Consider the following 27,965-nt stretch of genomic DNA (forward strand, 5'->3'; position numbering starts at 1 on the left):
ATTGAGATTCACCTCAATCTTGCGCAGGTGAGCAGCAAGGCGATAGTGTCGAATCTCGGGAAGCGGTCTCGATTCTAAATCGCGCAAAAAGGTCGAATTCGAAAAACTGCAGTTGGAAGGAAATAGACAGAAAGAGAGAAATAGCTTCTAAGGCACAAACAAGCCGTCTAAAGGAGGCCGAACGCGGCAGAATTTACTAGTAACTGCCACCATCATTGGTATACTGTTGGATAATCTGACAGTGATCCGTTCCATGACAAACCGCGCCCATAATATTTTCGCTTTCTGAATACGCAAGAACAAGTGCACCGCACAGTTTATTTCTCTAAAAACGGAAACGAAAGATTGTGAAACCATGATCTTGCAAAATCATCCCTTTTCTTACGAAAAAAAACGAACCTGGTGTGAAAAAGAAAGAAAGGATCGCGCGAATTCGGATTTCCCGCAGCGGATCAGAGCCCGAGAATCATGCGATTGTTGCAGCTTAGGTTAACTGGCTCACGTTGGACATTATCAGACGGCGGCCGTGAGAGGATAATAAGAAATATTAAGCCATAGGATTAATTCCCTCTCTACTAGAGAGACTAGAGAGTCTCTAGTCTAAAGAGTAGATAGCCCGAATCAAAGCGACTTTCCAAGTTCACGAAAAAGGGGAACTGAATTAGCTAATCAACGAGCTGATCAACGAATAGTATCCATCTCGGGACGACAAAGCTCGTCTTGCAAAATGCCTCAACATAGCTGAAAACAAGATTCAAGTATGGTTTCAAAATCGTCGAGCTCGAGACAGGTCCTAAAACTTTTGGGAGCTTTATTTAAATTTTCACAATTTTAAGGCGACCTAGAGGGAATCGCCGCAAAAGATTGGGACATCATGGAATGCCATTTCCGCCGTTCTCCCTGGGTCATCCGTAAGTTAAAAATTTTTTGTCTTTGAGCTCATGTCATCATTTTTTAAGATCGCCCTTCAACTCAGGATTCTTTTCATCGAGTAGTGATGGGCATGCGCCACAGATGTACCCCCCGCAGAACTTCAACTGGCCGAAAATCAATTTTTCTTCACATTGTGAGTACTTCTGTGAATTTAATAATTAATCGACAGTAATGATAATTAGTAATATGCCGCCTTTGGTCTTAACTTAAGCTAATGACAAATGAACGCATATTGGCTATCCTGGAGCATATTTATTTTAGATACGAACATATTTCCACAGAGCTGGTCGGCACCCTCCTTCGAAATACCACAACAACTTAACTCATTCGATAGGTACTTAATTTCAATGTTTAAAATCACGTAACCGATCCCAAGAACTGACCTGATGAGACTCAAACAATCAGAAGTCGCTTCGTCTCTCCAGTGGAGCAACAGTTCTTCAGTCGATTCCGACGTCTCTATTACGCCTCATACTCAGCATGTGACTGAGATTCCAAATGACACTGACGGTGACTTCACTGATAACACATAGCATTGATGCGACTGTTCTTTACATTTTTGCATGCATTTTCTATGAAATTCAAGGCCCTGCAATAATTAATAAATACACTTGATGTTTACAACTTTGATAAGCGTTCTTTTTACTTATCACCAAATGATTGAGATCTTTTTGTTTATTTGTGAAGCCTTCACAGTGAAGGCTTTGAAGAAACTGAGTCAAAACTGTTCATTGAGTGGTGGGCAGTATTATGACAGTTATAAATATGTTTGTTTTATAGCTACATAGAAAGTAAGAACTTGAAACGGAATTCAATTGAAGATATTTTGTATAACTCAAATTTAGCACGATTTTAGTATAAATTGATGTGTATGTTCTTCAGCGTCTTTGTCTTGGATGACAAGTGTAGTCATATTTCTTCGAAAAAGACGCTATCCTATAGTTAGTGTAGTCCTCCGCAAAGTAAGGCTCGCATCCATTCATTCCCCCTCTAACGGCATCTAACCGTGAAAAAAGTCCCTAAATAAGAAAGTTAAATGAAAAAAAAAACAAATATTATTCTTACGATCGGAACGGAATCATTGCCTTCTTCGTCGACAAGTGTTTCCTTTAAAAGTTTAATGTGGAACACTGGATATTCATCAGGATCACTTCTATTATCTGTCACAAAGCCCAATAGATACGAATATCTATGACAGACGCTCCAGTTTATGTCGCTACAAAACTTGCTCGCCATCGCTAGTTCTTGATCGTCTGTGATTTCAATATCAGCCATGAGAATCGGTAGGGCGGTCGCTGGGCACTGAAAGAACAATCAAAATGATGGAGTCTTAGCTGACTGACCTGAAAGGCGAATTTAGGTGGAAAATACAAATCTCCGACATCTACCTCCTCGTGATAACCATAATCTACATAGTAACACCAAAGCCGGTAATCGTCATTATTCATCAACTTCTGATGGCGAGTAGGTTTTAGCCCGGGCGCGGATTCGAAAAAGAATCGCCTTCTTTCAAAGTATGATCTATGGTTGAGGTCAAACCACTTTCCGTGTTGAATGATTACTCGGTCGACCGCCTCGATACCTTCAGTACATTTAAGCAGCAACATATTGGGCTTGAGATGTTGTTCTCTTCCTCGAACAGCGTATGGCGGCGGTAGTGATACAGTCGGTCGACTAGAATTCATTCCTCCGATTTCTTTTCGTCGCTCGTCTGCGAACTTCTGTAGCTTTTTAGTCATTTCCGATTCCATCAAATAGTATTCGTCGTCGGTGGTCCTCCGTATTTTTACAGCCATTTTTCGACAGCTGACAAGGAACCCCGACTGAGCGTTTAGCAAAAAAGTTTTGCCATCTTCATCGCGATACTTCGCCTCTTCGAATATTTTCCATTTTTCTTCTCGCCACAATTTCTGGTCTTGATCAGTCGCGATAGTTTCCAATTCAAAATTTTCAAGAGACGGACCAGTTTCGTTCGTTATTTTTTTCCCAAATAAATTGCGGTGTTGACGCCAGACCGGGTCTGAATCAAGGATAAAAAAGTCCATTTTCTTTTACTTACGCGACGATGGCTATCTCTTCAATGTTTTGAGCAGAGCGATCTTTATATGCGGCCATTTCTTTCAAATGGGAAGCATACGGACTTGTTACCAAGTACAAAAGCATCTCTTCGTGGCCTTCAGCGATCGACTCCGGATATTGATAGGGCAGTCTAAATTTCGTCTGCTAAAGAGAAATGTTTTTGAAAGAGCCCACCTGAGAACAGCAAACGCATCGTACCCCTGATGAACTCTTGTTTGCTTATTTGCCCTTCGTAATTCTTCCGATCCATCCAAGAGAGAGAACAATTTGACGAGAAGACTTGATGCCACACGGTCCGCTCGTAGTGTCTGAGCGAGTCTGTTGATTCGGCGGTTCTGTTTCAGAGGCTGCGGTGCGGTCTTTCTCTGTTGCTATCTTGTACGAGCTGTGACGAATGAGAAGTAGTGCCCCCCACTAACAAATGGTGGTGGAGGACGATGATGAACTGAATTCATCTTCCCGTCGCAAAAATAGAACAGAAGATGCAAGGATAAATGAGGATGAAAGAACAACATCCTCATGGTCTAACAAAAACGGTCAAAATACCCCCACGCAGCCAGAGCGTGGTAGGCGGTTAGACTCAAAAAGCACCGATGACGTGGAGGGTGACAGCAGGTCGAGCAGATGGGATCTCGGAGGCGAGCGTCGCCTCGTCAACACGAAAGATGACCATAAAAGCCGATCATGGATATCAGAGAAATTCAACGAGCCTCAGGAATTGAGGTTCCTCCCTCCATGCACTCCACGTCGCAGAGCGCGAAGCGAGGACGAGTCGATGATGATGAGTCCCAAGCCAAAAAGTCAAGAGACGACCCTCACAACCAATCACCACCTGCTAGAGGCTACACTCCGAGTTTCCGCGGTAAGAACAAAAGAGGCCGTGGACGTGGTAGAGGACGTGGCGCTGGCAGAGGCTCGGCCTTCCGGGCAAACAGAGGTGAGCTTTCAAAACGTACCCATTATATCAAACCCCTTTTCACAAGGCACGCAACGGGAACATGGCCAAGACAACATCAATCGGCCCAACCAACCGCGTCGGCTCTTTGCTGGAATAGGAATCGATGATGGACGGGCGTCATCCTCGACCAATGACGCCGAAAGGAACACCAAAATTGTGAGGATCGAAGACATTAGGCACTATCCAGAGAATATCCCCATGGTAGAAGAACTTTTCGACGAGCGGGGAAAATTCCTCAGAAAGGAAAACGGGCACAATTACATCGCCAGCTCGGCTAAGGAACTTCTCACATACGAATACACCATGGACAAGATGATCATATTCAAAAAGGTCAAGTTTCACGAAGAGCGCTTTTACGAGGACATCATCGCGAATGGAAGATTCCCACGAACTGGAATCATGCTCGACATGGACTGGATCCCCCCAAGCTGGAAGAATATGGAGTATGACCTTCATATAATCACATCGGTCACAGTATTCGTGATGCAAGACACACTCGACAAATTGTGCATCCCAATGAAAGATATCAAATCCATGATAGTCATCAAAGAGGACGGTTCACTAGTACCCCTCAACTCAGGGGCGCTAACAGAAAACAAGAAGGCAACTGTAAGGGGCATACAGTTCTACTCTACAGTCTCCGCGCTGAAGATGATAACGCTGGCCAACGAGTGCCTGTCGCCGGTAGACCCCTTCTACGGCTGCAATAAGATACCTAGAATGGCGATGTTCTGGTGCTCCACAGAGCGCAAAGACAGATTGGGGCACTCGGCAATGGTTGCCACTCCCAATTGTGGAAAGACGATCATCGAAGTTCTATGCGCCGTCCTGAAACGCTACATGTACTACATTCGGAAATGCGGAGAATTCTACACCTTTCACAGCAAGAGCAACGTCATCAACGTTCTCCCGCTACGAACTATCTTCGACCTGTCACTCAAGGAAATGGAGGATGAGAAATTCTCTCCCTCGTATGACAGGTTCAAGGATTGGATGAACCTCTACAAACCCTACGTGTTCGACAGAAGATGCGCGGCCATGTCAGTGTCCATTGAGAGATTCCATCATCAAATGACCAAAACGGTACTCGCAATGCAAGAATACCATCTGGGCCGTGGCAACTCGCACTGGTTTACTATGTCCACCGACGACGCGTTCAAGATGAAGGTGAAGGATCAACAAGAGATCGCCAACGTCACGGAGGGAAAGATTACGATCGCCGATGTTGGTGCCAACCCTGACATTGGCATGTTTCGACCTGAGATCGCCAAAAGAAAAGGGGTATTTATGAACGATCTTGACAGGGTACGAGACGAACCAAGAGCGTGTGACAGCATCAAGCACATGGCCGGCGGCTCAGTTCAGGAGGTATCCGACGAACTCAAAAGAGTGGTCGAACAAACAAAGGACCAAGAGGAGGCTATCTCCAACGTCATGCTTTTCAGTCACTCCAACAACCGACAAGCCCTGAACTTTATGATCGAGATGCAAGCTATTAACACCAAACACGCAACTACGGTAGAGGAGAAGAGTGAAAAGCAAAATCTACTCGCCAAAATGCAAATCTATCGAAAAGAGCACAAGCTCCTATTCGACACCGACCCAACGTTGCTGGGAACTGTTAAAAGAAGTGTCGGGGAGCAGATAGAATGGGGCGTAAATACGAGGAACGCGAACGGCGATAAATACCGGGTGCCAATTGCTGAATACCTCAAGGATGGACAAGGCGATCAAACGACGAAAATCGCGACTATCAAGACGAAGGACCCGGAGTATAAATTCAACATTGCTGAATTCTACATGCAAGCCGGAAGTGAAGTCGCCCAGAAGTACATCCCTCCTGTCAAGGAAGATGCGAGGGTTCAACCGATGGATGATGATGAAGCACCATCCTCCGTCCAAAACATTAGCCATCCCTTAGATAAATGTCAGAATGATGGTACATCGTCTATGGGCAGGGAGAGCAAAGGAGAGGACACAGATCTGGAATCGCTCCTAGATGAAGATGAAAAGAAGAAATCTCTGGAAGCAGCGAAGCTCACCGAGCCCAAACAATACCTGATTAAACAAATGATGAAAGCAGCGAATGTGAGGATGTCAGCCTTCACGGACGATGATGCCTCTGAGGTATCGGTCTTCTGCAGCGCAGTCAGCCCGCCGGATGTGGCCAACGTAGCTGAAGTGGTGACTCCGAACCTAGTACAAATTTCAAAGATAGACAAAGGAAAGCCAGTGGACAAGGAAGTCATCGAAAACACCGGGTCTATCGTAAGCAATGCTAAGGCAAAATGGAACGCCATCTCACCCGCCGAGGAAGAATCGTCATGGAGGAACACGGTCGCTGTCTATAGATCCGCGGATGAATTCCTGGAGAAAGAGAACCTTCAATCGTACCCCGACCCTGAGGCGTTCACGAAGGCTCAGACATTGGCGGAGTGTGCAAGGACTGACCTGGAAAACACGATTAGGAGATACATACAGTCTAGCAACAAAAATGACATTAACACGGCCTGTCGGAAATGGCAATCCCTGATTTACGGACTAAGGGGATCTCTGATTAATCGATTGGAGAAACTCATCAACTGCGCGGAGGGCGAGTCTGCAGCCTCTTTAGGCCTAAACGACCCGGAAAAGCTCAAAGAATGGAACGGTTTCCTGAGAGCAAACCGGAACTTCAGGGAGGTGTTACACGACCCTGAGAAGCTAACCGTGCTTCATTGCTGCGACCCGGACGTCCTATCTCAAGACATGCCAGTCCCCAAATCACTAGCGATCTACAACTATGTGAAACTGGCTGGAATGGAGATGAACATCGACTGCACAAAGACGTGTGCCAACATCGTCATGAGCCAGCTGGTCGCGCTTGGACTAATCGTCACTAGCAGAAGAACTCACGCTGCAGTATACAATCCGGGCGAGCTGCCGGGACAACATCTTCTTAAATCGAAGCCCATCTTTGTTAGAGTAATTAAGGTAGGCCCAGATTTTACACACAAAAGGTGGTTAATGGCCAAAGAGTTTGTAAGGACAGTTGCAATTAAGGAGTACAAGCAAGAACTTGACTTCACTATAGACGACGTCCCCGACCTAGCCATGAATGAGCCACTTTTTCAGCTGTTTATAAATGAATTCTGGAGGAAGGTGGTGGCTAACAACCTCACGCTGGGGTTTAGAATCTGGATGAGGAAGCATGACTATCTAACATCATGCTCTTTTAGGGGTCTCACTAACGAAGATGACTCAAACTGTACAGACGGACTACCAGACCTCCCCCATCCCCCACTCACCATCACCTTCAAACAATTCAAGAACCTGTGCGAGATACAAAGAATGAAGAACAAAACACACAAGGTAAATGATATCATTAGAAGTGGAGAGGTACCCAAAATGCCAATTAGTCATGATATTCCATCCCCCCATGTATTTGCCAAAGGGAGAGGCCTAGAAGGAGTATTACCTGCGGCTGAGAATCTCCCCAAACTTAAACGATCGAGTAAAAACATCATCCCAACTGAAGGGGATCTAGAGAAAGCCGTGACAGAACATAATGAAAAGGTTGTCTCTGCTGCAGACAACCTAACAGTTGTATGCGCCAATCTTGGAAAGTGCTCCACGCTGGACAAGATTAAAAAACTGGTCAGAAGGCACCGAGGAGCCCACATCTTCACGGTGGCAGAGTTGTTTATCGAAAGAGATATGGCGTTAGACAGAGATAATTGGCCCGACGGATATCGTATACTGGCAGGCCAAGGGTCGACTGATGGGAAAAACCAATGCTTTTCCTTGATAGTAATTAGGTCTAACATAAAGGTTCTAAGGACAATCAACTGTCTACATCAAAACGCTGGGGCGCTATTGGACGTCAACGGCATCGAGATCTACATATTCTCAGTATACAACTTCTGCAACTCAGCCTTCGATGGGTACAAGAACAAGTTCGGCGTCAGCAGAGATGTCCTATACGAAGACCTCAACAAAATGAGGATGATGAGCACCGACCATCCTGCTATAATCGCAGGTGACTTTAATGTACAAGTCAATAATCCTAGGTGTCATGAGAGGAGTCAAGCGGACAAGATCCAGGCAGCAATGGACGGGTTCGAAAGGCTCACTAACTTCGTTACATTCAGGAGAGACTGTAAGAATGGGCGCACGATGGAGAGCTGTATCGATCATATCTACTTCTCACCCGGGAAAATCGACACCAACGAGATCTCCTGCAAGCCTGCCGATCACAGGACATCACTCGGGTCAGACGGTCACTGCGGAGTCATCTGCGAAATCCCAATCAGAGCTCCCGAAGGCAAAATATGGAAACTCTGGAAGGTACCGGACCAGAAGGAGAAAGATGAATGTTATAAAATAGGTATGAAAATGATGCTAAATAATATCGAAAAACTAGATAGGATGAAAGGCGACATGGATGAGGTCCAGCTAAGGCATGAAATTTTGGTGCAATATGCTCAGAAAACTCGGCCACTAGTCGACAAAATTAAGGTAACAGATCCTTATAAAATTGTGCAATCAAAAGCTACCAAAGAATGGCTGCAAGCTGGCTTCTACATCGAAAACCTCATAAAACAGAGCAAGATCGACGAAGTGCCACGAAGATGGTGGATCAGCATCGTCGACCTGTGGAATGAAATAAAGAAGATGATTGTGAAACTGAAGTGCGCGGACCGTAGATACCATCTTGCAAGAAAGTGTGACCCCGAGGAGCTATCTCTAACCGACTCTTGGGGCCTCTTTGGGCGCGAAATCAAGACAGCGAATGCACTCAGCATAGACGGCACGCCAAACCAGATTGCCGAAGAATTCGTACAATTACAGAGAAACACGAGTCCGGAGCTAGAAGGTTGTGTCGGAGACAAAGACGACCGCCTAACCACGTTACCAAAAGTATGTATAGAAAGATTCCGCGTGCACCCATGCGGAAAACTGCCAGCACTGGTAACAGTGTATAAAAAGTCCAAAAAAGCGACATGTGATGTCTTTAATATTAATAAGACTTGTCTAGAAACGCTGCCGCTCATAGGAGTACTGACGCTGGTCATCATGCCTGTAATGCTTGCTCTTCGAAACGGTAAGCTACTAAGAGTATGGAACTGCAACAGGGTAGTCCCAATACTTAAAAAGAACCTAAAGAAGCGACCTATAACCATCGCGTCCACAATAGGCAGTCTGGCAGAGAAAATGGTCTGCAAAACCTTCACGGACTATGTAATGCACTATGGCATAGTACCAAGTGTACAGTTTGGGTTTCGAAAAGCAAACAGCTGCGGAGCGGCTGTGTACCACTGTGCCAAGACGTTGTCCATGGCCATAGCTCCACAATTTGTGGATCATTGCGGCAGACAATTAGAGGAAGTAGTAGGAGGTATGGTCCTCATCGATGCCGCCAATGCGTTTGGCACGGTGGCTCATCCTCTGCTGATGAGCCTCCTGGGCCAATTCTGCTCGGATCTGTTCCTAGGATTCATTGAATCATTTTTGATCAGGTCCTTTAAAGTATGCATAAGGGGTTTCCTTAGCGAGGAAAAAGAACTAGAGGCTTTTGGGTTGCCTCAAGGCTCATCCTTGTCACCCATTGCATACAGCGTATTCAGCGCGGGCTTTCTTAAAAACCTCCGTTTAGATCCCGCTGAAGATAACTCTACCTGCGCCGATGGGGCACAAACGATGTGCAACTGCGATCATCATCCGGGTGGACGAACGAGCTGCCTCGAAAACGGTTTGATCCTTGGCGAAAGAAAGGACGACAATGACATTAGCGTTATAGCCGGACAGAAAGCCGCCTTCGCGGACGATCTGGCTGCATTGATCATCGCGCCAAACTCAACGGAAGCCGCCGTATCCCTGACATCCACGATCAGCCGAGCTACTAAGGAGATCAATGAAAAAGGGCTCAAGGTCGCTGAAACGAAGACAGAATGCTTCTTTGTCAGTAAGTCTAAGATCCCCGAGGAAATAACCTTTAACTCAACCACCATCAAAGCAAGTGAAAGCGTCAAGTACTTAGGAATTACCCTATCGGCAGAAAGAGGCAAAATATCCTATAGAATGCATGACATGAACGTCATGAGGAGGATGAGGGCGAATCATCATAAACTCATGACTCTTAAAGGAACGATATCACCAGTAGCAAATGCCAATATGGCAAGAGCTCTGGACATCGGAGTCATTAACCACGGAGCGGACTACAAGCCACTACCTTGCATCTCTATCACCAAGAGTTGGCAAAAGATTTATTGTTATACCCTGGCTAGGGTCTCGCCAAGGCCATGGTATATTGTGGAAATGGAAAGAAAGCTAATCCTTGAGGGAGGAAACCTATCCTCAATAATGAGAACGCACGAACCTCTCTGGGTTTCACTGAATTATCAGAGACTTGTAGTAGGAAAGCCCAGAGCGGACGAAGGGCTCGAAACGCTGGACAGATTCCGGCAGCCAACAATCTTTGATAACCTGATCTGCATGGCTATCAACAATATGCATAAGGTATTCAGATTGCGCACACCGGACACAGCGTGGAAAGCTCTGAGAGGTTGTCTCATCATGGTCAATGAAAGAGGAGAAAGCATTGGTCCGTTATTCGATTTCGGACGATGTGACAGATACACCGAACACCTTAGTGAGGAAACTAGATTTAGTGATGTTAGAAAATATGGGTTGTTCACATCGAAAGAACACAGTCACATAACTAAACTACGTTTGAATAGAGCCAGATTTAGGGCACTCTTCAATGCACAGGCTGTGACAGTGCGGTTCACCCTACCTAGGTCTCAGGATAACGGTCTGAGAATTGACAGGACGCAATGGCCCTACAACATGATGGCTCATTTTAACGATCTGCCTGCAAGTGTAAGGGCGGACTTTGTGCAAGATTGGTTTCCGAGCAGTCTAAAGAGATTTATGAAAGACAAACATAAACACTGGAAACGAAAAATTTGGTGTGAAAAATGTAGATATAGTTCCCCGTTCTATAACTATGATCTGCAAGTCGAGCTAGGAGACGCTCATCAAGTTACTAGAAGCGCGAAAAGAACGTATAGCACAAAGGAGGACATAAAAAGAGACAAGGAATACGATAAGTTATATGCAGAAATGCAGAATAACCAGGAAGACGCAAGCAAAATCCTGTCCATGCTCATTTGGTGGAGGCCATACAGGCTCAATAATGTAGCATTCAAGGACTTCGAGGCTATAATGCAAGTCATTCGATACCTGATGGCATATAAAGGATCAGGCACAGATATCATGCGCTTGCTAGCAGAAAATGAGGTCTGTCGGGACAAGTTCGCCAGGAGCTGCGTCAAAACCCTGAAGTTTCTCTGAAACCTTTTCACTTAACTTAATTATGTTGTTCAGAAATAATCAAGCTGGACCAGCGATTGGAAATGGTGAAGGCCATGACGAAACCGGACTATGCCCATGACTATGCAGTATTCTACCCCAGCTCCGGCAAAGTGAAAACGATCTCTCAGGCCATGATTAGGTCAGAAGGGTTAATCGAGAGGATGAACATCAAGCATGCTCTTCCTACCTTTTGGGGCGACGATGCTGAGCGAAGAAACCGCGTTATTAATGACTATAAGATGCCTGGCCACCTGATGGGACTATGCAACAAGTACTTCGCGGCATACGCGTCTCACTTCGGCAACTCCAAAGCCCAATTCAGGGCGTGGATGGGATTGAGTGCGCCGGTGCTTGGAGAAGATGCCCGTAGAAAGCGAATTGCGGTTCAAACTGCCTGGGAAAGAATCGCGAGTAAAGACAAATCCTCGTGGGGTCTAACATCCATCAACCTAATGGAGACCAGTGATCTACTCCGAAGCGACGAAGATAGGATGGCGAGACGATTGTTTGGCTCCTACTCGCTCGGCGGTGCAAACAGCCAAGAAACGAGCGCTGGCTTGGACCGCAAGCTGGAATCGGTTGCTGCTAGAGCGATTTTCTTTGAATATTTCCTACTACCGGGATGTGCCAGCATCATCCTCAACGATGTCAACGGACAAGCTGGCGCATGGACTGCAGCCAGAATGTCTGAATTAGCCCTGAGAAACAGGGACAGTATCCTCACCAACCCGGCAACTGTGGAGAAGCTCAATAAAGTCCTGGAAGTAGCCAATGTCCTCAATGAAGCGGACATACGAACGACGATCGGGGAAAGGCACCACCTCGCGGGTATCGCCGTGAGTCTAGTCAACCACCCGAGCAAATTTGAAATTGAAGCGCTGAAGTCCGAAATTCCCAGAATCATTGCGAAGTTCAGCCAAGGTGATGATCATGAAGCCCTGCTCAACTTCGCGAATAACAGTGACGTCGGCGGAGCGATCATCGAACTCAACGGCAATCTGGAGAAAGTTTGCTTTGGTCTTGGAACGGAAACGATGAATGAAGCACGCAAGGTAGTGAGGTCCTCTTTTGGGGCTACGATGACGATGATGCTGAATGACCTTGCTCTACACGCCATCAGCTCATTCTGCGAATTCTGCTCGTGCAAGAAAGACCAGAGTACGACAGCGAAGGCGAAGCTACAGGATAGAGTCGAAAACTGCTCGGATCTACTCAGACGGTTCGTCACAATCGCGACTGAAGTTGGAAACAAACGTAAGTCAGGCCATAGCAGGATGGACACCAGAGCATTCATGGAAGGACTGATGCGATTAGATCCAATCACCATCAGGCAACGCAGCGTATACGATCATTTCCAATGCATCATCAAGAGCAGAGGCTTCCATAGACTTAGACCCAGATGCCCGGCACCGCATATCATGTGGAGAAACAGGGCCTTTGGCAGCCTGATCCATCTAGAATTTTGCGAAGCCCTGCTGGTGCTTACGCAGCTTCTCTGCAAAAGCACTGGTCCGGGCTCTCTTTCCATTGTGGACCGGACGCAGAGAACAAGCTGCCTGCTATTTGCTGCAATAATAGGACAGATAAACGACATCATCTGCAGCATGACAACCGCGCTCGGGACGCAGAATCTAACAGTGGACTTCTACGAAATGTCCATGACTGCCGGAAAAATGGCAGAAATTACGAATCTTAAAGCCAGAGACGAAATTGTACTTGCAGGGAGCAGAACAACGCTCATGCACAGTGGTTTCTTCACTTGCGAGATCAGAAATATGGAAGAAAGGGAAAAACGGGAGATCTCCTCGCTCATGGCAAGGCAGGAACGAGCACTCTCAGCGTTGAGGGCAAATGCGGTGGCGCAAGCTGAATTTGTTAACACTAATTTTGAAGGACACACACCGCAGCTCATCTCCAACTTTGACTCCGATCACAAGCAATGTCCGATGATCTCCATGGTTCGCATAAACGAAACAAACCCAGGAGAGGGCATCGAATACACACTGCGCGAATCAATCCACGCTGCCAGGATCCGAGCAATAATCAACTGTCGCAAGCGAAGGGGCGAACATATCCCACTCCCAGTAAGAGTCTGGGCTCACGAAAACGAAACCACTGAAGAAGAAGAGGTGGAAATGCCTCAATTGTCATTAATCGACGACGAGGATGTGACTCGATCATCGTCAATGCTAAAAGTAACTATAAGACAGGGAAAAGAATATTTACGATAAATCCTCATTTTAGGGTCCGATTTGCCGACGTGACAGCAAAGCCGGACGAGGATAAGAAACCGTCAACAAAAACTCGGCGATATTGATGTACGAAGCCGAGCCAGCGTACGCAGAAAAAGTTTTAAACTCCTTGTATCTCGTATATTACTTGTTCTTTTATTCTTTGAGAGTGATGGTGCCCCTACCCCCGTTAACTGTACCCCTTGAACCTCTATCCAAGTTCTCTCCTAGCCATGGGTCTGTGTAGTTCGGAATAGACAACTACATTTAGCAATCATATAGCACCTTGTGCATATTTCATATTTCATCTGTCTAAAGAATACATAGATCTACTTGTACATGGGGCAGCACTTGTTTAAATATATTTCATAGTTACTGTAGTTACTTACATCCTCTCACATGTCAAATCCTTAACCATACATGTTGCCACATATCCCGCCGTAACCTATACATTAGCAATTATATATGCTTACATCATACACTTAGGCCCATCTAACCACGTGCATATTATGCTGCCCTCTCTATAAACAAGAAAAACATATATATCAATGACATATCCATAGGGACCCTCCAAACCAAAAAGAGATAGGAGGGCCCTCTTGCATCCTCGTAATGGTGTCTGTTGTTTATTCCAAAGCAAGTATACAGTAGGTTTTGTCACAGCAGATCGAGCGGTAAGCACATTAGGTCATGCAAATAAAGCCAAAAACTCGCGATGAGGCAGTACGAGGATCACATCTGTAAGAAAAAGCACTACTGCAAGGACGGGACAGCAGAAGCATTGTGAAGAAAAATGTAGGCTGGTTAACAGCGGGGCAGGCTAAGGCTGGTAGCGATTGACGGAAAGGCGAAGTCGTGCGGAGCGGCGAGTGCCGGAAGCAGTTACAGTAGGACGAGTCGAGGAAGTAGATGCATCAGAAACATCCTCGGATACAAAAGCAGCAGCTACGGTAGCGGGTGCAACTGTATCTAGGAAAGATGGTGTTGGATTATGATGAGATAATTCATAATGATAAATTCTCTAAAAAAGGGTACAGACAGTACCTGTAGGTGTATAAGTAGCCAATGCATGACATGTAGGGCGATCTTGAGAGCTGAAGGACGCCTCGGCTGCTATGGCACTGCCAACAACGTTGGAGCCCGATGGAGACGCAACACCCTCTGCAAAGGCGTCATCATCATCCTCAGCATCCCCGTCTTCGCTGGATGAGGAAGAGTCATCGTCCAGCTGCGAGGCAGAATGATCACTTTTCGCGACGATAGGAGTAGACGGACCATGATCAGGGAAAACAATTCCCCTTACGTCGAAAGTCGCGGAACGCAAGCAGGTAGCATCAGGGCATGTAAGAATAGGATAAGCCGGTCGTGGAGTATCGGTAACGTCGATGCCAGATCCCAAGAAACAACGCAAACAACCGGCATGTCGACAACGAACGTTCACAATTTCCTGCCGATAGGGAAACTTATAAGGACGACGACAGAATCGGCAGATTGAGCCAGGAGGAGTCTTGGTCTTGGACGACATCAACAGCTCCTATGCACGCAACGAAGTCTAAAGAAACAACCTCTCAGACAAGATAACGATAAGACTCAAGAGGAATTATTCTTATATTTCTGTATCATGTACAGTTTAAAATTATATTCAAAAGACATTTTCTGTGACAGAGAGGATACATGCCTGCACAGAGGATGAGAATTAGTCATTGTCATACAATGTTGGAGTTAAACAGTTGGTACAAGACTAAAATACATTGGGTTGAGACTCATGGGCAATGGCACCCGTAGGGAGACGAGCATCTTCTCGACAGGATCGTAGAAGGCCATGGGAGTCAAGAGAGGCACGGTCGTGGGTGATCGTCGAGTTTTGGAAGGAACGCGGTAAACACCGTAGACCCGTCTCATGTTCGCAGTCAGAAGAGCGTGGACGTCGTCAAGAACCCATCCTTTGCGCTCGCAGAGGTAACGACCAAGCGGACTCAATCGGTTGGCACCCAAGGGGATCGGCCAACTGGAACGGACGACTGGAGCTCTTTAAAACAAGGATTGAAAAGGGCACAGGGCACGTGAAGAATTAATTACCTTGGTTAGTGGCCTCGACGACTGAAGAGGGCAGAAATTTCTGATGACGAGCCTCTCGATCGCCAACATAGGTACATTCCTTGAGCTTGGGAGAGACCTGCTCGAGGGGGCGGTAAGACCGCAGGTCGCGGATGAGGCGGATCCATCCTGCTGTGTTCGAAGGGCAATCCTTGCTGATGCAAAACTTGGATTTGCAGCGACGAGCAGGCGCCAGCTCAGCGTGGAAAGCGGGAAAGACAGAGGTCAACATCCCGGACAAAGGGTTGGTGACATCGTGCAAGCTGGTGAGAACGCGATTCAGACGCTCGAGAGTCTCGACTGGTCGCAATCCGTGGCGAAAAGGGTTATCGGCCCCAAGGCGAGTTCTTAGAAATTAAAATTAAAATCAAATCTAAATTTAAATCTGAAACAAAAAGGAAGAGGACGATGGCCCATTATCATACCTCAAATCCAAAGCAGAGCGCTGAAAAGTGCCGGTCGGGTCACGCAAGGCGAGTAACTCAGCCGATGACTGGATGTAGGTCTGGTAGGTTGAAGCCAAAGCCAGGTAGTCACTAGTGAAGATAGGTTTACAGTCTGATAATAAAGACCGATTATATGCTTACCGCTCAAGGAAGCGGGGATTTCCACAGAAGCCCTCCATTCCTTCGGGGAGGAGAACAGAAGGAAAAGGCAATCGCGGGAACGAATCTGGCACGGGAGTATCATGATACCCGTTCGAACGATGCTGAGGATCGGCCATGAGAAGATAGCGGACATAAAGGCGGAAGGAATCCACGCGATTCGGAGTAAGATGATCACAATCCACCAACAAATCGCCAGTGGACTTTCTTATGGAGCAGTTGAATCCGAAGAGGCGCAGAAGACATTGCAAGGAGGATGACTCTGCAAGATAGTCCTCGTAATCCTTAACGAAAAGTTTAAGAGCGAAGCTGAGAAACTTAGAGGACAAATGGGTAAAAGGTTACCTGGTGTGTTGGCTGCTTCATCTCGTCGGGGAAAAATAAACGGAGAAAAACGCCGGGCGAGGCAAAGTGGCAATCGGCCAGAGTCCGCTGGTGGTTACTTTGTCCAATCGAAGTCAAGGACGGGGCAGGAGGATACACGACAACGTTTACGTCGAGAGGCGATCGCAGGTAGGTCGATTGCTCGCGCTGGCTTACGCAGCCATCCGTTACATCCCGAAGTTCGAAGAGGGGCCTGCATTGTCCATAGCGACAGATGGAGACGAAGAACTCGGACAAGAAATGAAGCGTCACCAAGCTAAAATAGTTAATCTTTCTTTGCAAATAGGTGTACGTGGTGGCTCAGAATAAAAGACTTACAGGGTACGACGCCCAACAGATAAGAGGAGGAGGCGAGAAGGCAGCCGCCTGAAGTCAAGCAAGTCTTGTCAAGACAAGTCAATAGACGAGGTCCGGCTCGGTGGTTTTGCAGTGGTGCGGTGCAGAAAGTTCTCGGAACATTTCGATTCATCAGATGCTGCAACAAGGAAGGTTGGAACCGCGTTTCGGGAGACAGGAAATAGACATAATCGCACTTCTGAAAGAACTCGGTTACTTCCGGTAGAGGACGATGTAGCAGCTTAATCAAGACAGTAAGTACTTACAGCACGTAGCAAAGCCAAAGATTGGGCGTGATTTCGAGCATGATCACGTGCCAGCGTCACTTCCATAGAGGTAGCACTTGCCTCGAACCGACCAGAAGCGCCCTCGAGGAACTTGTCATTGATGAACTCTGGCCACATCAAGAAGCCCCGCTGGTCGTCGGCAGAAAGGGTTGGTAGAATCTGACGAAGGAAGTGCACAAGACGATCTAAATGTTAATGTGGTTAACTTTCAGTGGACTGGAAGCTCACACACAAGGATGATGTATAACCATCATCCTCTTAAAATAGAGCTCGATAGACTCACCTAGATCAGAGAGATTCAGGTCTCGCAAGTAGGCTGCCACGCGATCTGACACTCGAGCAGCTGGATTCTGGCTGAAAGAGCGGAGAGTAGCAACCATGCATTCGGAAGCGGCACGGCGGGACAGGGGCTTGCCGGCCACTTGTCGGGCAGCCAAGTTCAGCTGCAGAGCGCGAGAAAAGGGCGAAAGTTGTGAAGAATCCAGGGTTGTCAAGGTTGGCGGAGTAGTCCCATGCGTTCCGTAGCGTCTATCGCGAACACGTCGGTGAGAACTACCTCTGGTGCGGGCAGAGGTGGTAGCAGAGCTGGTAGACGCGGTGCCAGAAGGAGTCGATGAAGAAGTAGAACCAGTTGCAGCGTGAGACGCAGTACCTTGTGCAGCGTTACTGGCGCCGGTAGCGCGAGTGACGCGAGTCGTCGAAGTAGATGGCGCGGCGGTCTCATGCTCACCTGTTGTCGGAGTAACAGGGTTAGACGAGCTGGCCCCAACCTCGCCTGGACCCGAAGAAGTAAGGGTTGAATCGGAAACTGCAGGAGCAGGAGGTGAGGAGTTCTGACCGTCAGCTGCTGAGGGGGACGATGCAGGAGGATCCTCGACGGGAGTCTCGACTCTAGTACCATTCAGGTCGCCATCTATATCATCAGGAACGTCGAGATCGATGAAGTCATTATGAGACACATCTTCATGACCCTCAGGAGATGGAGGAGACGCTGGTGACGAAGGTGGGGTGTGCCTTTGTGGAGTAGGTGACCTGGACTGAGCAGGAGCCGGGGAAGTCTCGGGTGCTGCGGTCGCGCTGGGAACGTCAGTGTCCGCAGCACTCGTTTGTGTGTCCATGGGCGTCGCAGCTGGAGGAGTGGACGCTGTAGAAACGGGAGATGTTGGTGGTGGCGAAGGTTGAGCACTCGTTGTTGCAACGTTCGGTGTATGAACGGGAGCGCCCATCGTGGCCCTCACTTGCGCGGTAGCGAGCAAATGCTCTTCGGGTCCTAAAGAATAGTATTTGTCAAGACTGGACTTAATAATTAGCAGGTACCTGCATCTACCAAGACTGAGACTTTATATCCGCCGGTTCCGTCCCCCTCCACTAAATAACGAGCGTTCAAATAGGAGGGTGGTGTGGCATCATCCTCATCGTCGCTTGGCAGAGGTGACCGCTGACGCATGGGGACAGTGTACTTGTGCAGCACGTCAGTGAGAGTCGTCAGAGAGGGGCCAACATGAGTTAGGTCAGAAGTTTGGTAACTTTCAAGAGGACGGTCTACAGAAAATCAGCTAAGTGATCTGAAAACAACTGAGGCCTTAATACCTGATTCAAACGAAGTCAACTCATACAGCGCCAAACGCACGCGATGTTCGGCATAGATGGTGTAATGCTGCATGTCTGTAGAATCAGGCAAGACACTGTGATCAGGAGAGATGACTCGACAGAACATCAGCAAGTACTTGGCATCTGACCCTAACGAAGAGATACGAGATCGGTAATCATTCCCGAACGAGGACCATACACCAGCCTTGAAATTGAAATTAAAATAATGATAAGAATAAAGCGGTGAGCAGTTGGGTAGCAGGCTGTATCTAGTGTACTCACGTTAAACATGTTTTGGAGAAGCCGGCAAGTAGTGGCGGTAGGGCGCACCTCCTGCAGAAGAGTAGGAAGATGACTCATCATCCTCGACAGCACGTGAGCAGGCGCAGAGACACGACGAAGAAAGTAGTTGACGCTGAAGAATGAAAATTTATGCTCCAAACTACAGATAACTCAAACATACCTCTCGTGCAGCAGATTGTAGGTAGGCAAGTGCGGGATTAGTCGGCTTTGGGAGACTTCCAAAGTCGTCTGATGGCGGATGTGATCCGAAAAAATCTCGAACAGGTCCACCAGTCGTACCACTAGTGCTCGGAGCTTTTGAATCTTCATCCGGCGATTAGAAAGATGATTCAGGGCCGGGTTGAGAAGGTAAGTGACCATATCCGAGCGTAAGGGTGCTAGGTAGATCACGAGCTGCCGGTCAAGTTGCTCACAAGCATGATGGCCGAGACTCGTGAGTTGTTGGCGTGATAAATCCCTGGAGAGTACGTCGCGGAGACTCTGTGTCACTACCTAAAAACATGCTTACAACGAACAGTCGACCTGCCAAAACACTGTACCTCGTCAGTTATCTCTGCGGAGACGCGAGTAAAATGGTAAAGCGCCGTGGAATACTCGATGTTATCGGGTCGGATCGTTGAAGTCGAGGTTAAAGTAGACTCCAACAACTCCCCTGGGCATTAATCGAGACGAAGGAGGAAGTGGGAAAGCTTGCGGAAGATGTTGAGGGCTGGTCAAGATCCTCAGGAAGTCGTACAGGCGGCTCCTCGGAACGCCGCTTTTTCTTGCTGGGGCCTTCATCAGTGGGAGAAGCGGGACGACCGCCTGACACAGATGGTGCATCACCATCGCAGGGGGCAACATTAGAAGGTTCCTACAAAAATGTTAATGAAATGTGAAAATGTGGCCAACACCCACAATGATCCAACCCTAGAATAGGACCTTAAATAGGACACGAGGATGATGTCTCACCATCCTTTATTTTAAGAAATTCTATCACACGGGAGACAAGTCAATTTATCGTCAAAATAGGGCAATCTCTTACACACTCCATAAATCTGGCTCTAATAGAAGGCGCAGCTCAAAAATGACTGAAGGATCGGCAATAAAGTCCAGCTGAAATCTAAAGCTTAAAAACTTAAATTGAAAAACCCGTAATTCTCTAGACCTAACTTTGTTTTTGTGAGCATATGGACGAGGATGCTCGAGCGTCCTGTAAGAATTGCGGTGATATATCATCAACGGTCAGGAAAGTCGAAGGGTTAGCGTAAAAGTAAACCCGGATATATCCCATTTCTCACCAAGGCCCACGGGGGCAAGACTCGATAAGTCGGTAATCTGCAATACTAGTAGATCTAACCTGTTCGGGGAGCTCGGACAAGCGAGCTGTGTAGAGGCGCACGGGAGTCGCAGGAAAATCGCCAAAGGATATCATCCCAAATATTTTCTCGGAGTCAGGAGACATGACGGAGTCACGGGGAAAAACGAATTGGCGGCGAGCTTGAACTAATTCGTATAAGATGCTGCCTTCAGGTGACCGAAAGCGCAAATGACGGAAAGAGTGGCGCGAAGCCCTCACAACAACACACATTCTAGAAAATTTTCAGCTAAATCTGGGGAAAATTTCCGCCAGGAATTCCTGGAAAAGTCGATTCCAAGAACACATAAGCAAAAATAATAAGGGGTTCTAGAAGATCACTGCGTTACATATTCATCGTCGAGAGCCCCATTTTTCTTCACAATTTTCGCTCCTCTACTATTTCTTCTTCTCTTATCATTATCACTCTCACTGCATACAGCAGTGGGTTTCAGTAAACAGTTTACTAGGATATGGTAAGTTCGCTGTGTGCACACCTGCTTATTACAGGCAGGAAAGAGAGACGCCGCTTTCAGGAGGATGATCTCTCTTCATGATCGGGCAGCTGCCAGATGGCATGATTGAAATCTAGAGGTCAAGGGCGGTCAAGCCCATGACGGACGCGTGAGCGTGATTCGCCACGACGAATGACGCATCGCCACCACGCAGTCGCATGACGCGAGAAGTGATCTCACCCGTTTATTACGACCCAGAGGAACTACGCCAATAATACGACTACATGCACGGACTACAAGTTAAATGATTGCGTAGAAGTGGGGGTCAAGGAAGAGGATGTCATGTCATCATCCTCGGTGCCCATACGCAGAACAGCTTCAATAGGATGATGCTAGGGCACAATAGTCAACGATACATCCACCGATTCCTGCAACTAATGATGATGAGGTCCCAGTACTCCTCCACCGCTAATTTCCTGCCAATTCTCCCCAAGAAGATCAAGAAGAAAAACACTTATGTACAACCTTCCTACTCTCCTCTACCCATTCCCCCCATGTTTCATCTTATCACCCTTTGTAACACCCTGTGTACCTATCACTACCCAACTATATAGTGCTATTTATTACTACTCATATTTAACACGTCCTGCGACTGTCTCACCTTAGTCATGCTGCCATTCCCACTTTTCTATCCATGATAGACGTACACTTTGCATTTGCCTATTCCTTGAACTTCTGTTTGCTAACCTCTTATTCTACATATCACACTCGTCTTGTATAACTAGGATGATGATGGTGCATCATCCTAGTTTATTATATATAAACTATTATCAGCAACTGCAATAAGTCAGTTCATTTATTTCACATATATTCAATTGTTTGTACAGGAGTTGGCCTGCTTGTCAGGTAAACTGCCACCTTACTTGTCAGAATCTGCTTCCAATAAATATAAAAAAGCGGGCCAGCCGTGTTTACTGAGTTGAAATTTCGTAAACACTATTCAAGCTAACGAAATTACAGACTCCTCCTTAGTAATATCCCTGTTTCCAAACAAACATCAAAAACGCAGGTCTACATTTATTTCACTCTTACAAGCAGAATGACTGTATTTTAGCTGTACTTGACCAGCGGATCGACGGATATCCGAAAGAAAAAAGCCTGATTTTTAAAACGTGGATCTGCTCAAGTTGGAAATCAAACAATGCAAACTGCGGCTTTTGCATTTCGACCACCAGCTCAGATAACCAAATGCCCTGCTGAGTTTTTATTTTATCTATTTTTGCATTCTATTATCTTCTTGATCAGACAATCGTGCAGATTTTCGAATCTTTCGACGAGTTGCTCGTCCTGGGGTGCTGTCTGCAGCAACGACGTTGGCCATTTCTTGAAGCTAAAATAATCAAATTACATCAACTGATGCAGAATTATCATAGGAATTAGTAAGAGAAAAGACTTCTCTCGGACTTACCACTTCATCCCGTCCGGCTTGCTTCGCGGTTTTTTTCGACTCTTCCATTTCCCTCTTCATAACTTTGCGGCAATTTCCAACCTACAAGTAGCGTTTCTTTTTCGAAAATTAAACCCATAGCGACGTACCGCTTCATCCACGAGAGCCTGAATCGCCACTTGAATATCCTCTTCTTTGGACGATGTCGTTTGAGTTGAAACATCGCGAGTGGGCCTAAATAAAAATAATTAGTAATATTAAAAAAGAAATGATTCTTACGGCTTTTTCTTCGAGGCTTCTATCTCTTTCTTCAAATTTTCATTCTCTTCCTTCAAATCATCAATCTCTTTCTTCTGATCTTCCTTCTTTTTCTTCAAAACTTTATTTTTCTTCTTGAATTCCTCGGCCTGCTCAACCCACTGTCTTTTTCTGAGCTCGGATCCTTCTAGTTCTTCAATTTTTTGTTTGTAAGCTCCCTAAATGAATCAGAATATGTGTGGAAATAAACGAAAATTCGAATGGGAAAAAGAAATCATACATACCTGAAGGGTTTGAACTTTCGAAAAATAGTCGTCGCACTTTTGATTGAGCTCCGTTTTCTCTTTTTCGTGTTCAGCCTCTACTTGATAGAGGAGTTCCCGTAAACCCATCGTACAATTTTGAATCCTCTAGCTGGAAAGAAACTTTTAGAAACTTGATTTTGAAAATGAGTGAGTCCAGATTGCTCCGCGCCGATTCTCGAAATGAAAATCAGCGCGTAAGCAAAATCAAGAAACGAAACGCCGCGCCACATTTCCTTTTGAGAACCGATAAAGGCATTTCGCCCAACTGAGCGTTTATCATTGTGATAAATTCAATAACCCTTTGTTATGGGCGACCCTTTGTTACTCGATAAAACGCTGGCGCTTTTGGGTTAGTTACTCAATAAAACGATGGCGCAGCAAAAAAAAATTTAATCGGTAAAACGATGGCACCCTTGTTAATCGAGGCGCGGGGCTCTCTTGCATGACGTCATCAGAGGACTCTTGCTGAAAAAAATAATGGAAAAGGGGATTCGAGCTCGCGCCCGCCACTCACTTTAGTTACCCCTTAAGGGGTAGCACTAACCACTCAGCTAGACTAATATGTTGAAAGACCCACATTTACAAGGGTTTATTGTTACATTTTCTCACATGGGAGCTCAAATGGTTCTCTCAGAAAATCATTGAATTGAGCTGAGCTGAGCAGGACATTTCAGAAATCACTGACGTGAGCTCTTGGCTCGGCAAACTGAGCTGTGCTGGGCTCGGCATCCTGACCTGTCTAAAAACCTTAGACAGGACCTGTTTCCTGTTTTTTGGCCCTGTCCTGTGTAGCTGTCCAAAATTGGGATTAAAATCTCGAAACCCTGTTTCTGTCCCTGACTAAAGACATGCCGGTTTACTTAACCAATTCTATTTTAATAAAGTGAAAGTGATGCTTTTAGGTTATTACTACTTACTTACTTTTAACCCATATGTTACGAAGTCACTTTTACTCATTATATACCTTAAGATTTGAAGTCAAGAATCAATTGCCAAGAAAATCAATCAGCCCAATAGCCTATCTCCCCAAGAGCTTCATGTCCCCAGCCTGGGCTAGGAGCATTTCCGTGTATTCAAAGTGCATGTCTTCAACTTATCTATCTTCCTGCAAGAGAGTCCTCCGATGACGTCACGCCAGAGAGCCCCGCGCCTCGATTAACAAGGGTGCCATCGTTTTATCGATTAAATTTTTTTTCGCCGCGCCATCGTTTTACCGATTAACAGAGGGCCGCCCGCCACAGTTTTATTGAGTAACTAGTTAAAAAGCGCCAGCGTTTTATCGAGTAACAAAGGGTCGCCCATGTTATGAATCATTTTATGATCATGGCCGGTCTTTTCAACCCTGTAAATTTTCCCTAGATAATCAATGTTTGTAAATTAGAAGAAAAGTTCATCGAAATCATTAATTCTAGCTTCTCAATTTCGACAGAGCTAGATTTATGCAGACACCGCGCCCGAATCATCCTTAGCATATTTTTTTGATTTCACAAAAAACCAGAATCTCAGCATTGCGAACCGGTTGTTTATTATTTTTCCTGCGAATGGGATAATTGACTAACTCGGTTTGACTGAGTGGCGAATATTCAACTAGGAAACGTGAGCTCAGCTGGAGGAGCAGATGCGCCGTCCGTTGACACTTTCTCACTCTTGGGCCAATGTTCCTGCTCCGCGCTTCTTTAGAGCGGCAAGTTTAGATCTTCAATGTTTTCACTCTCGTTTCGACTCCTCAGACGCGCCCTGAGAATGTTAAATTAAAAGCAAAAAGTTGCGCGAGGCGGCATTCTCGCCAAAACAACTGTTAGCTGTCCAGCACTCACTTAGTTGCGGTTCCACTTAAAACGACGTTCTTCTGCTTCATTAGAAAATTTCCCTCTTTTTTCCGAATCGAATCGATGACTACAGCTACACCAAACAACATCCTTCAGCCGCGTGTTTCTTGCTTCTTCCCATGGAACCTCAATTCGAACTCAAATTCTTCAAGGCAACCACGTCTTTTTTCTCGAGTGCATGATTACTAAAATCTACTATCATAAAATTCGATTTGCAAAACGTTTGATAGAATGCGTGTACTTAGAAGCGATCAGAATCATCCAACGCTGCGAGGATTGCAAATCGGCCGCAGATTTGGCTTCTTCCGACAATTGAATCATTTTAGCCTGGCCAGCCTAAGCCGAGGCCCAAATCGAACAGATTTGCGGGCAATTAATACCTTTTTTTCTGTATTTGAAATTTTATTACCTAAGTCACGTTTAAGTCTATTTGACTGACGGAAAGTCTTTTTGATTTTAGAACAATATCGGTACGTAAATCGTTAGTTCTAACATAGAACTTCTATATAGGCAGAAGAAAACCTTTTGAACCTTTTGAGGCTTTGAACCTTTTTTTTACCAAAGCAAAAATAGTCATAATACTTGTAGAAGGCAGTTAGAAAGCCTTGATAATCTGATATTGTCTTTTGACTAATTGAAAATTTAGGCTTTCAAGAAAAAAAAATAAAGAAAGAAGATCGTCTTTCTTTCGAAAAATTAAAATAAGTATTTCCTCCGTCACAAAAGTGCCCATTTCTTTATTGATAGGTTTTGAAGAACATTGAAAAAAAACCGATTTTATAGTAGATTTTCAATAATTATCGCTTGATAAAGATGACCTATTGACTTTTGTGATTATTTAATTGAACTACTTTGGTATGATTATATATTTTCAAAACAAAGCACTTTCAAAAGAAGCTCAAGTTTGATCCACCAACAACTTGCTTGCGAAAAGTTGGTTACCTAACTGACTGCTGAAAGAATAAGCGCAGCGACATTCTAGCGCGGGCAAAACAGCGCCACCTTTTACGCGCCGCGGCTTCGTTAAAACGCGCCCTGCTCGGACAAGGCGGATTAATTTGCAAAAAGTAAAATTTGAGAAAACCGACTCGAATTGAGAATTTTTTTTGTGAATTTTTGTTGAAAGCATTTTCGAAAATCAGTTGAGCGCGATTCCTGAGATCAAGGAAGAAACAGCAGCTTCAGAATAAGAAAAGAAAGAGGAAGAAAAATGAAGGTTCTAGCATCGATTATTTCCACCGCTTTCTGCCAGAATATTGCGACTAATGTTAGAGGTATGTATTCAGTTGTTTCTATTGCAAGTTTTGAATCTAGACTTTTTAGCTGTAATTTATGGGGTCTCTTCCAATTCTTTTGAATTCAAAATAAAACGGCTTCTTTTGAATTCGTGAATTTTATTTAAAAAAAATTTGATCATTGTGGCCCAATTTTCTGTTAATTATAAATACAATTCTCCATTTTTAATTCTTTGTAAGAAAAATCTAAAAATAGAAACCAAAAATAATCGGCTTTTTTCAAGAGCAGTTACACCTTTTGCCGTTTTTCTGTCTAATTTGATTAGATGACATAGATTATTTTATTTGCTGTGAAAATACTTGGTCTTGGAACGTGAAGTAATCTTTTGGAGCAATTGTGATTGGAGTAAATACTTCATCGCCGACACTTTACTCGCCGTTTGATAGTAATTCCTTTTCGTGTAAAAATTGTTCAATCAAAATTAGTGTTTACAGAAAATACTGAGAACTAGAACGCGCGATGTCCAATCGCTGCCATCAGAGAGATACATAGTGATAAGAGCCTGCGTAAACATGGATTTCGATGTAAAAATTACCTGATTCGGATGCCCGTTACATTTTCGCTAGCAAAGATAATATTTAGAGATGATGTCCGCTATCAACCCGGCGATGGAGCAAGTGGCCTACGAGAACTACGGCTGCGTCGCGCGCGGCTTCTTCGATCCTATCTCCAAGAACCTTGGCGAGCCTGTCGATGCCGTCGACAGGGCTTTCAACAGGTGGAAGAACTGCAGACGATGTGCCAAGAATGCGTTTGAAAAGACAGAACCAATGATCCTTCCTTATTCATACGACCTTTCAGCTCAAAAATGCCGTAAGTTTAAACTTTAAAGCTACTTTTCATTCTTTACTGAAGTTAAATTCAACTGAATATTTTATAACTTAGATGCCATATTAAGTTTAGAATCTGTGTTTGAATCTAATTGTAAATTTAAGTCGACGAGTTGAATTCTGTGGAAAGATCAGTCTGCGAGTGTGACCTTGAGTTCGCACTGAGACTCGACTCTGTTCCGTTGGATCCATCGCTGGCAGACTATGATGAAGGCAATTGCGCTTTTCTTAAAAACAGGAACGTTTTTCTCAATCAATTGCTTTTTGACAATCTTTGGTTGATAATCTATCGGCCGAACATTGATTCAATTCGTGGTTGAGAAAAACCGTGCCAGATCTAAACCCAACCACGGTTGCTGCGCGAAATCAAGCGGCTCCTTCCAATGGTACAATGCAGATCTGATGTGCTGCGATCGCTCAGGAGGGCTAAAGGCGATAGGCGAGTGTCTATAATTCTCTCTAAAAAAATTGAGAATGTTGAATATCAATTTTGCACGATTCTAAATTCCAAACAGCCAAACGGACCTCATCAAAAAAACGCCTTTAGCCTGTATTTTATTTCTCCCGTCGGAGTGAAAGTCTCGCTCCAGTAAATTTAAATTTAACTTACTTTAAAAAAAAACACTCAAGATTATTTAAAATACGTCCGAGCGAGGCGCCGACGGGAAGCAAGACTGACCCTGAAAATATGCTCAAAACTGACGTGATAACTGTCTCTGATATCACAACTATTTCCATTTTAACAATTCGACGAATCCTGAGAAGTTAAAAAATCGACAGGACTATCTGAGAAGAATATCGTTTACAAAACTGTACATAATAAAACAAATGTTCACTTTCAAATCGTTTTGCCCTGGGCTCGGTAACTTGAGTAGAAAACCTGAGTCAGGGTCTGAAAGAGCAAAAATGAAAAGCCGCGTAGCGGCTTTTTTTAGAAACGAAGCCGCAAAGCGGCTTCGCCAGAATTTAAATATAAGATGGAATAATCATCTTGCGAAGCCGCTTCGCGGCTTCGTTTCTAAAAAAGCCGCTACGCGGCTTTTCATTTTT

At 45.4% G+C, this 27,965-nt stretch overlaps 5 protein-coding genes across 5 annotated transcripts in view; 3 read left to right on the plus strand and 2 right to left on the minus strand.

The window, feature by feature from the left end:
• LOC145707739 (uncharacterized) overlaps positions 1 to 27,965 on the plus strand; it is a 72,268-nt gene that overhangs the window by 22,619 nt on the left and 21,684 nt on the right. The window lies entirely within an intron of this gene.
• Positions 841 to 1,490, plus strand: LOC145707737 (uncharacterized). Its single transcript, XM_081785307.1, has 4 exons — positions 841 to 911; positions 960 to 1,066; positions 1,195 to 1,267; positions 1,310 to 1,490. Exons 1-4 carry the CDS (start codon positions 880 to 882, stop codon positions 1,464 to 1,466), a joined length of 369 nt encoding a protein of 122 aa, XP_081641433.1. The 5' UTR covers positions 841 to 879; the 3' UTR covers positions 1,467 to 1,490.
• LOC145707727 (uncharacterized) lies at positions 1,610 to 3,330 on the minus strand. Its single transcript, XM_081785295.1, has 5 exons — positions 3,187 to 3,330; positions 2,993 to 3,142; positions 2,277 to 2,953; positions 1,999 to 2,235; positions 1,610 to 1,952 (listed from the first exon to the last, which is right to left on the minus strand). The coding sequence occupies exons 3-5, from the start codon at positions 2,727 to 2,729 to the stop codon at positions 1,812 to 1,814; spliced, it is 831 nt and encodes a 276-aa protein (XP_081641421.1). The 5' UTR covers positions 2,730 to 2,953; positions 2,993 to 3,142; positions 3,187 to 3,330; the 3' UTR covers positions 1,610 to 1,811.
• Positions 22,116 to 23,111, minus strand: LOC145707731 (uncharacterized). Its single transcript, XM_081785301.1, has 5 exons — positions 22,940 to 23,111; positions 22,677 to 22,873; positions 22,547 to 22,631; positions 22,419 to 22,499; positions 22,116 to 22,340 (listed from the first exon to the last, which is right to left on the minus strand). Exons 1-5 carry the CDS (start codon positions 23,045 to 23,047, stop codon positions 22,224 to 22,226), a joined length of 588 nt encoding a protein of 195 aa, XP_081641427.1. The 5' UTR covers positions 23,048 to 23,111; the 3' UTR covers positions 22,116 to 22,223.
• Positions 25,863 to 27,750, plus strand: LOC145707734 (phospholipase A2, minor isoenzyme-like). The gene is made up of 3 exons (XM_081785304.1): positions 25,863 to 26,063; positions 26,668 to 26,898; positions 27,021 to 27,750. Exons 1-3 carry the CDS (start codon positions 26,000 to 26,002, stop codon positions 27,233 to 27,235), a joined length of 510 nt encoding a protein of 169 aa, XP_081641430.1. The 5' UTR covers positions 25,863 to 25,999; the 3' UTR covers positions 27,236 to 27,750.

This window comes from Oikopleura dioica, chromosome XSR (genome assembly GCF_907165135.1).
Source record: "Oikopleura dioica chromosome XSR, OKI2018_I68_1.0, whole genome shotgun sequence".
NCBI classification, from domain to species: domain Eukaryota; kingdom Metazoa; phylum Chordata; class Appendicularia; order Copelata; family Oikopleuridae; genus Oikopleura; species Oikopleura dioica.

Bases quoted from the DNA above. Each gene is read 5' to 3' on its own strand.
- LOC145707737 (XM_081785307.1), top strand. From the start codon at position 880: ATGCCATTTCCGCCGTTCTCCCTGGGTCATCC. The intron at 912-959 runs GTAAGTTAAAAA...TCATTTTTTAAG, and splicing joins CCGTTCTCCCTGGGTCATCC to ATCGCCCTTCAACTCAGGAT. The intron at 1,067-1,194 runs GTGAGTACTTCT...TATTTATTTTAG, and splicing joins AATCAATTTTTCTTCACATT to ATACGAACATATTTCCACAG.
- LOC145707727 (XM_081785295.1), bottom strand. From the start codon at position 2,729: ATGGCTGTAAAAATACGGAGGACCACCGACGACGAATACTATTTGATG. The intron at 2,236-2,276 runs GTCAGTCAGCTA...TTGTTCTTTCAG, and splicing joins CACCTAAATTCGCCTTTCAG to TGCCCAGCGACCGCCCTACC. The intron at 1,953-1,998 runs GTAAGAATAATA...TTTCTTATTTAG, and splicing joins GCAATGATTCCGTTCCGATC to GGACTTTTTTCACGGTTAGA.
- LOC145707731 (XM_081785301.1), bottom strand. From the start codon at position 23,047: ATGGGTTTACGGGAACTCCTCTATCAAGTAGAGGCTGAACACGAAAAA. The intron at 22,500-22,546 runs GTACGTCGCTAT...CGCTACTTGTAG, and splicing joins AGGCTCTCGTGGATGAAGCG to GTTGGAAATTGCCGCAAAGT. The intron at 22,341-22,418 runs GTAAGTCCGAGA...TGATTATTTTAG, and splicing joins AAGCCGGACGGGATGAAGTG to CTTCAAGAAATGGCCAACGT.
- LOC145707734 (XM_081785304.1), top strand. From the start codon at position 26,000: ATGAAGGTTCTAGCATCGATTATTTCCACCGCTTTCTGCCAGAATATT. The intron at 26,064-26,667 runs GTATGTATTCAG...GATAATATTTAG, and splicing joins TATTGCGACTAATGTTAGAG to AGATGATGTCCGCTATCAAC. The intron at 26,899-27,020 runs GTAAGTTTAAAC...TGTAAATTTAAG, and splicing joins CCTTTCAGCTCAAAAATGCC to TCGACGAGTTGAATTCTGTG.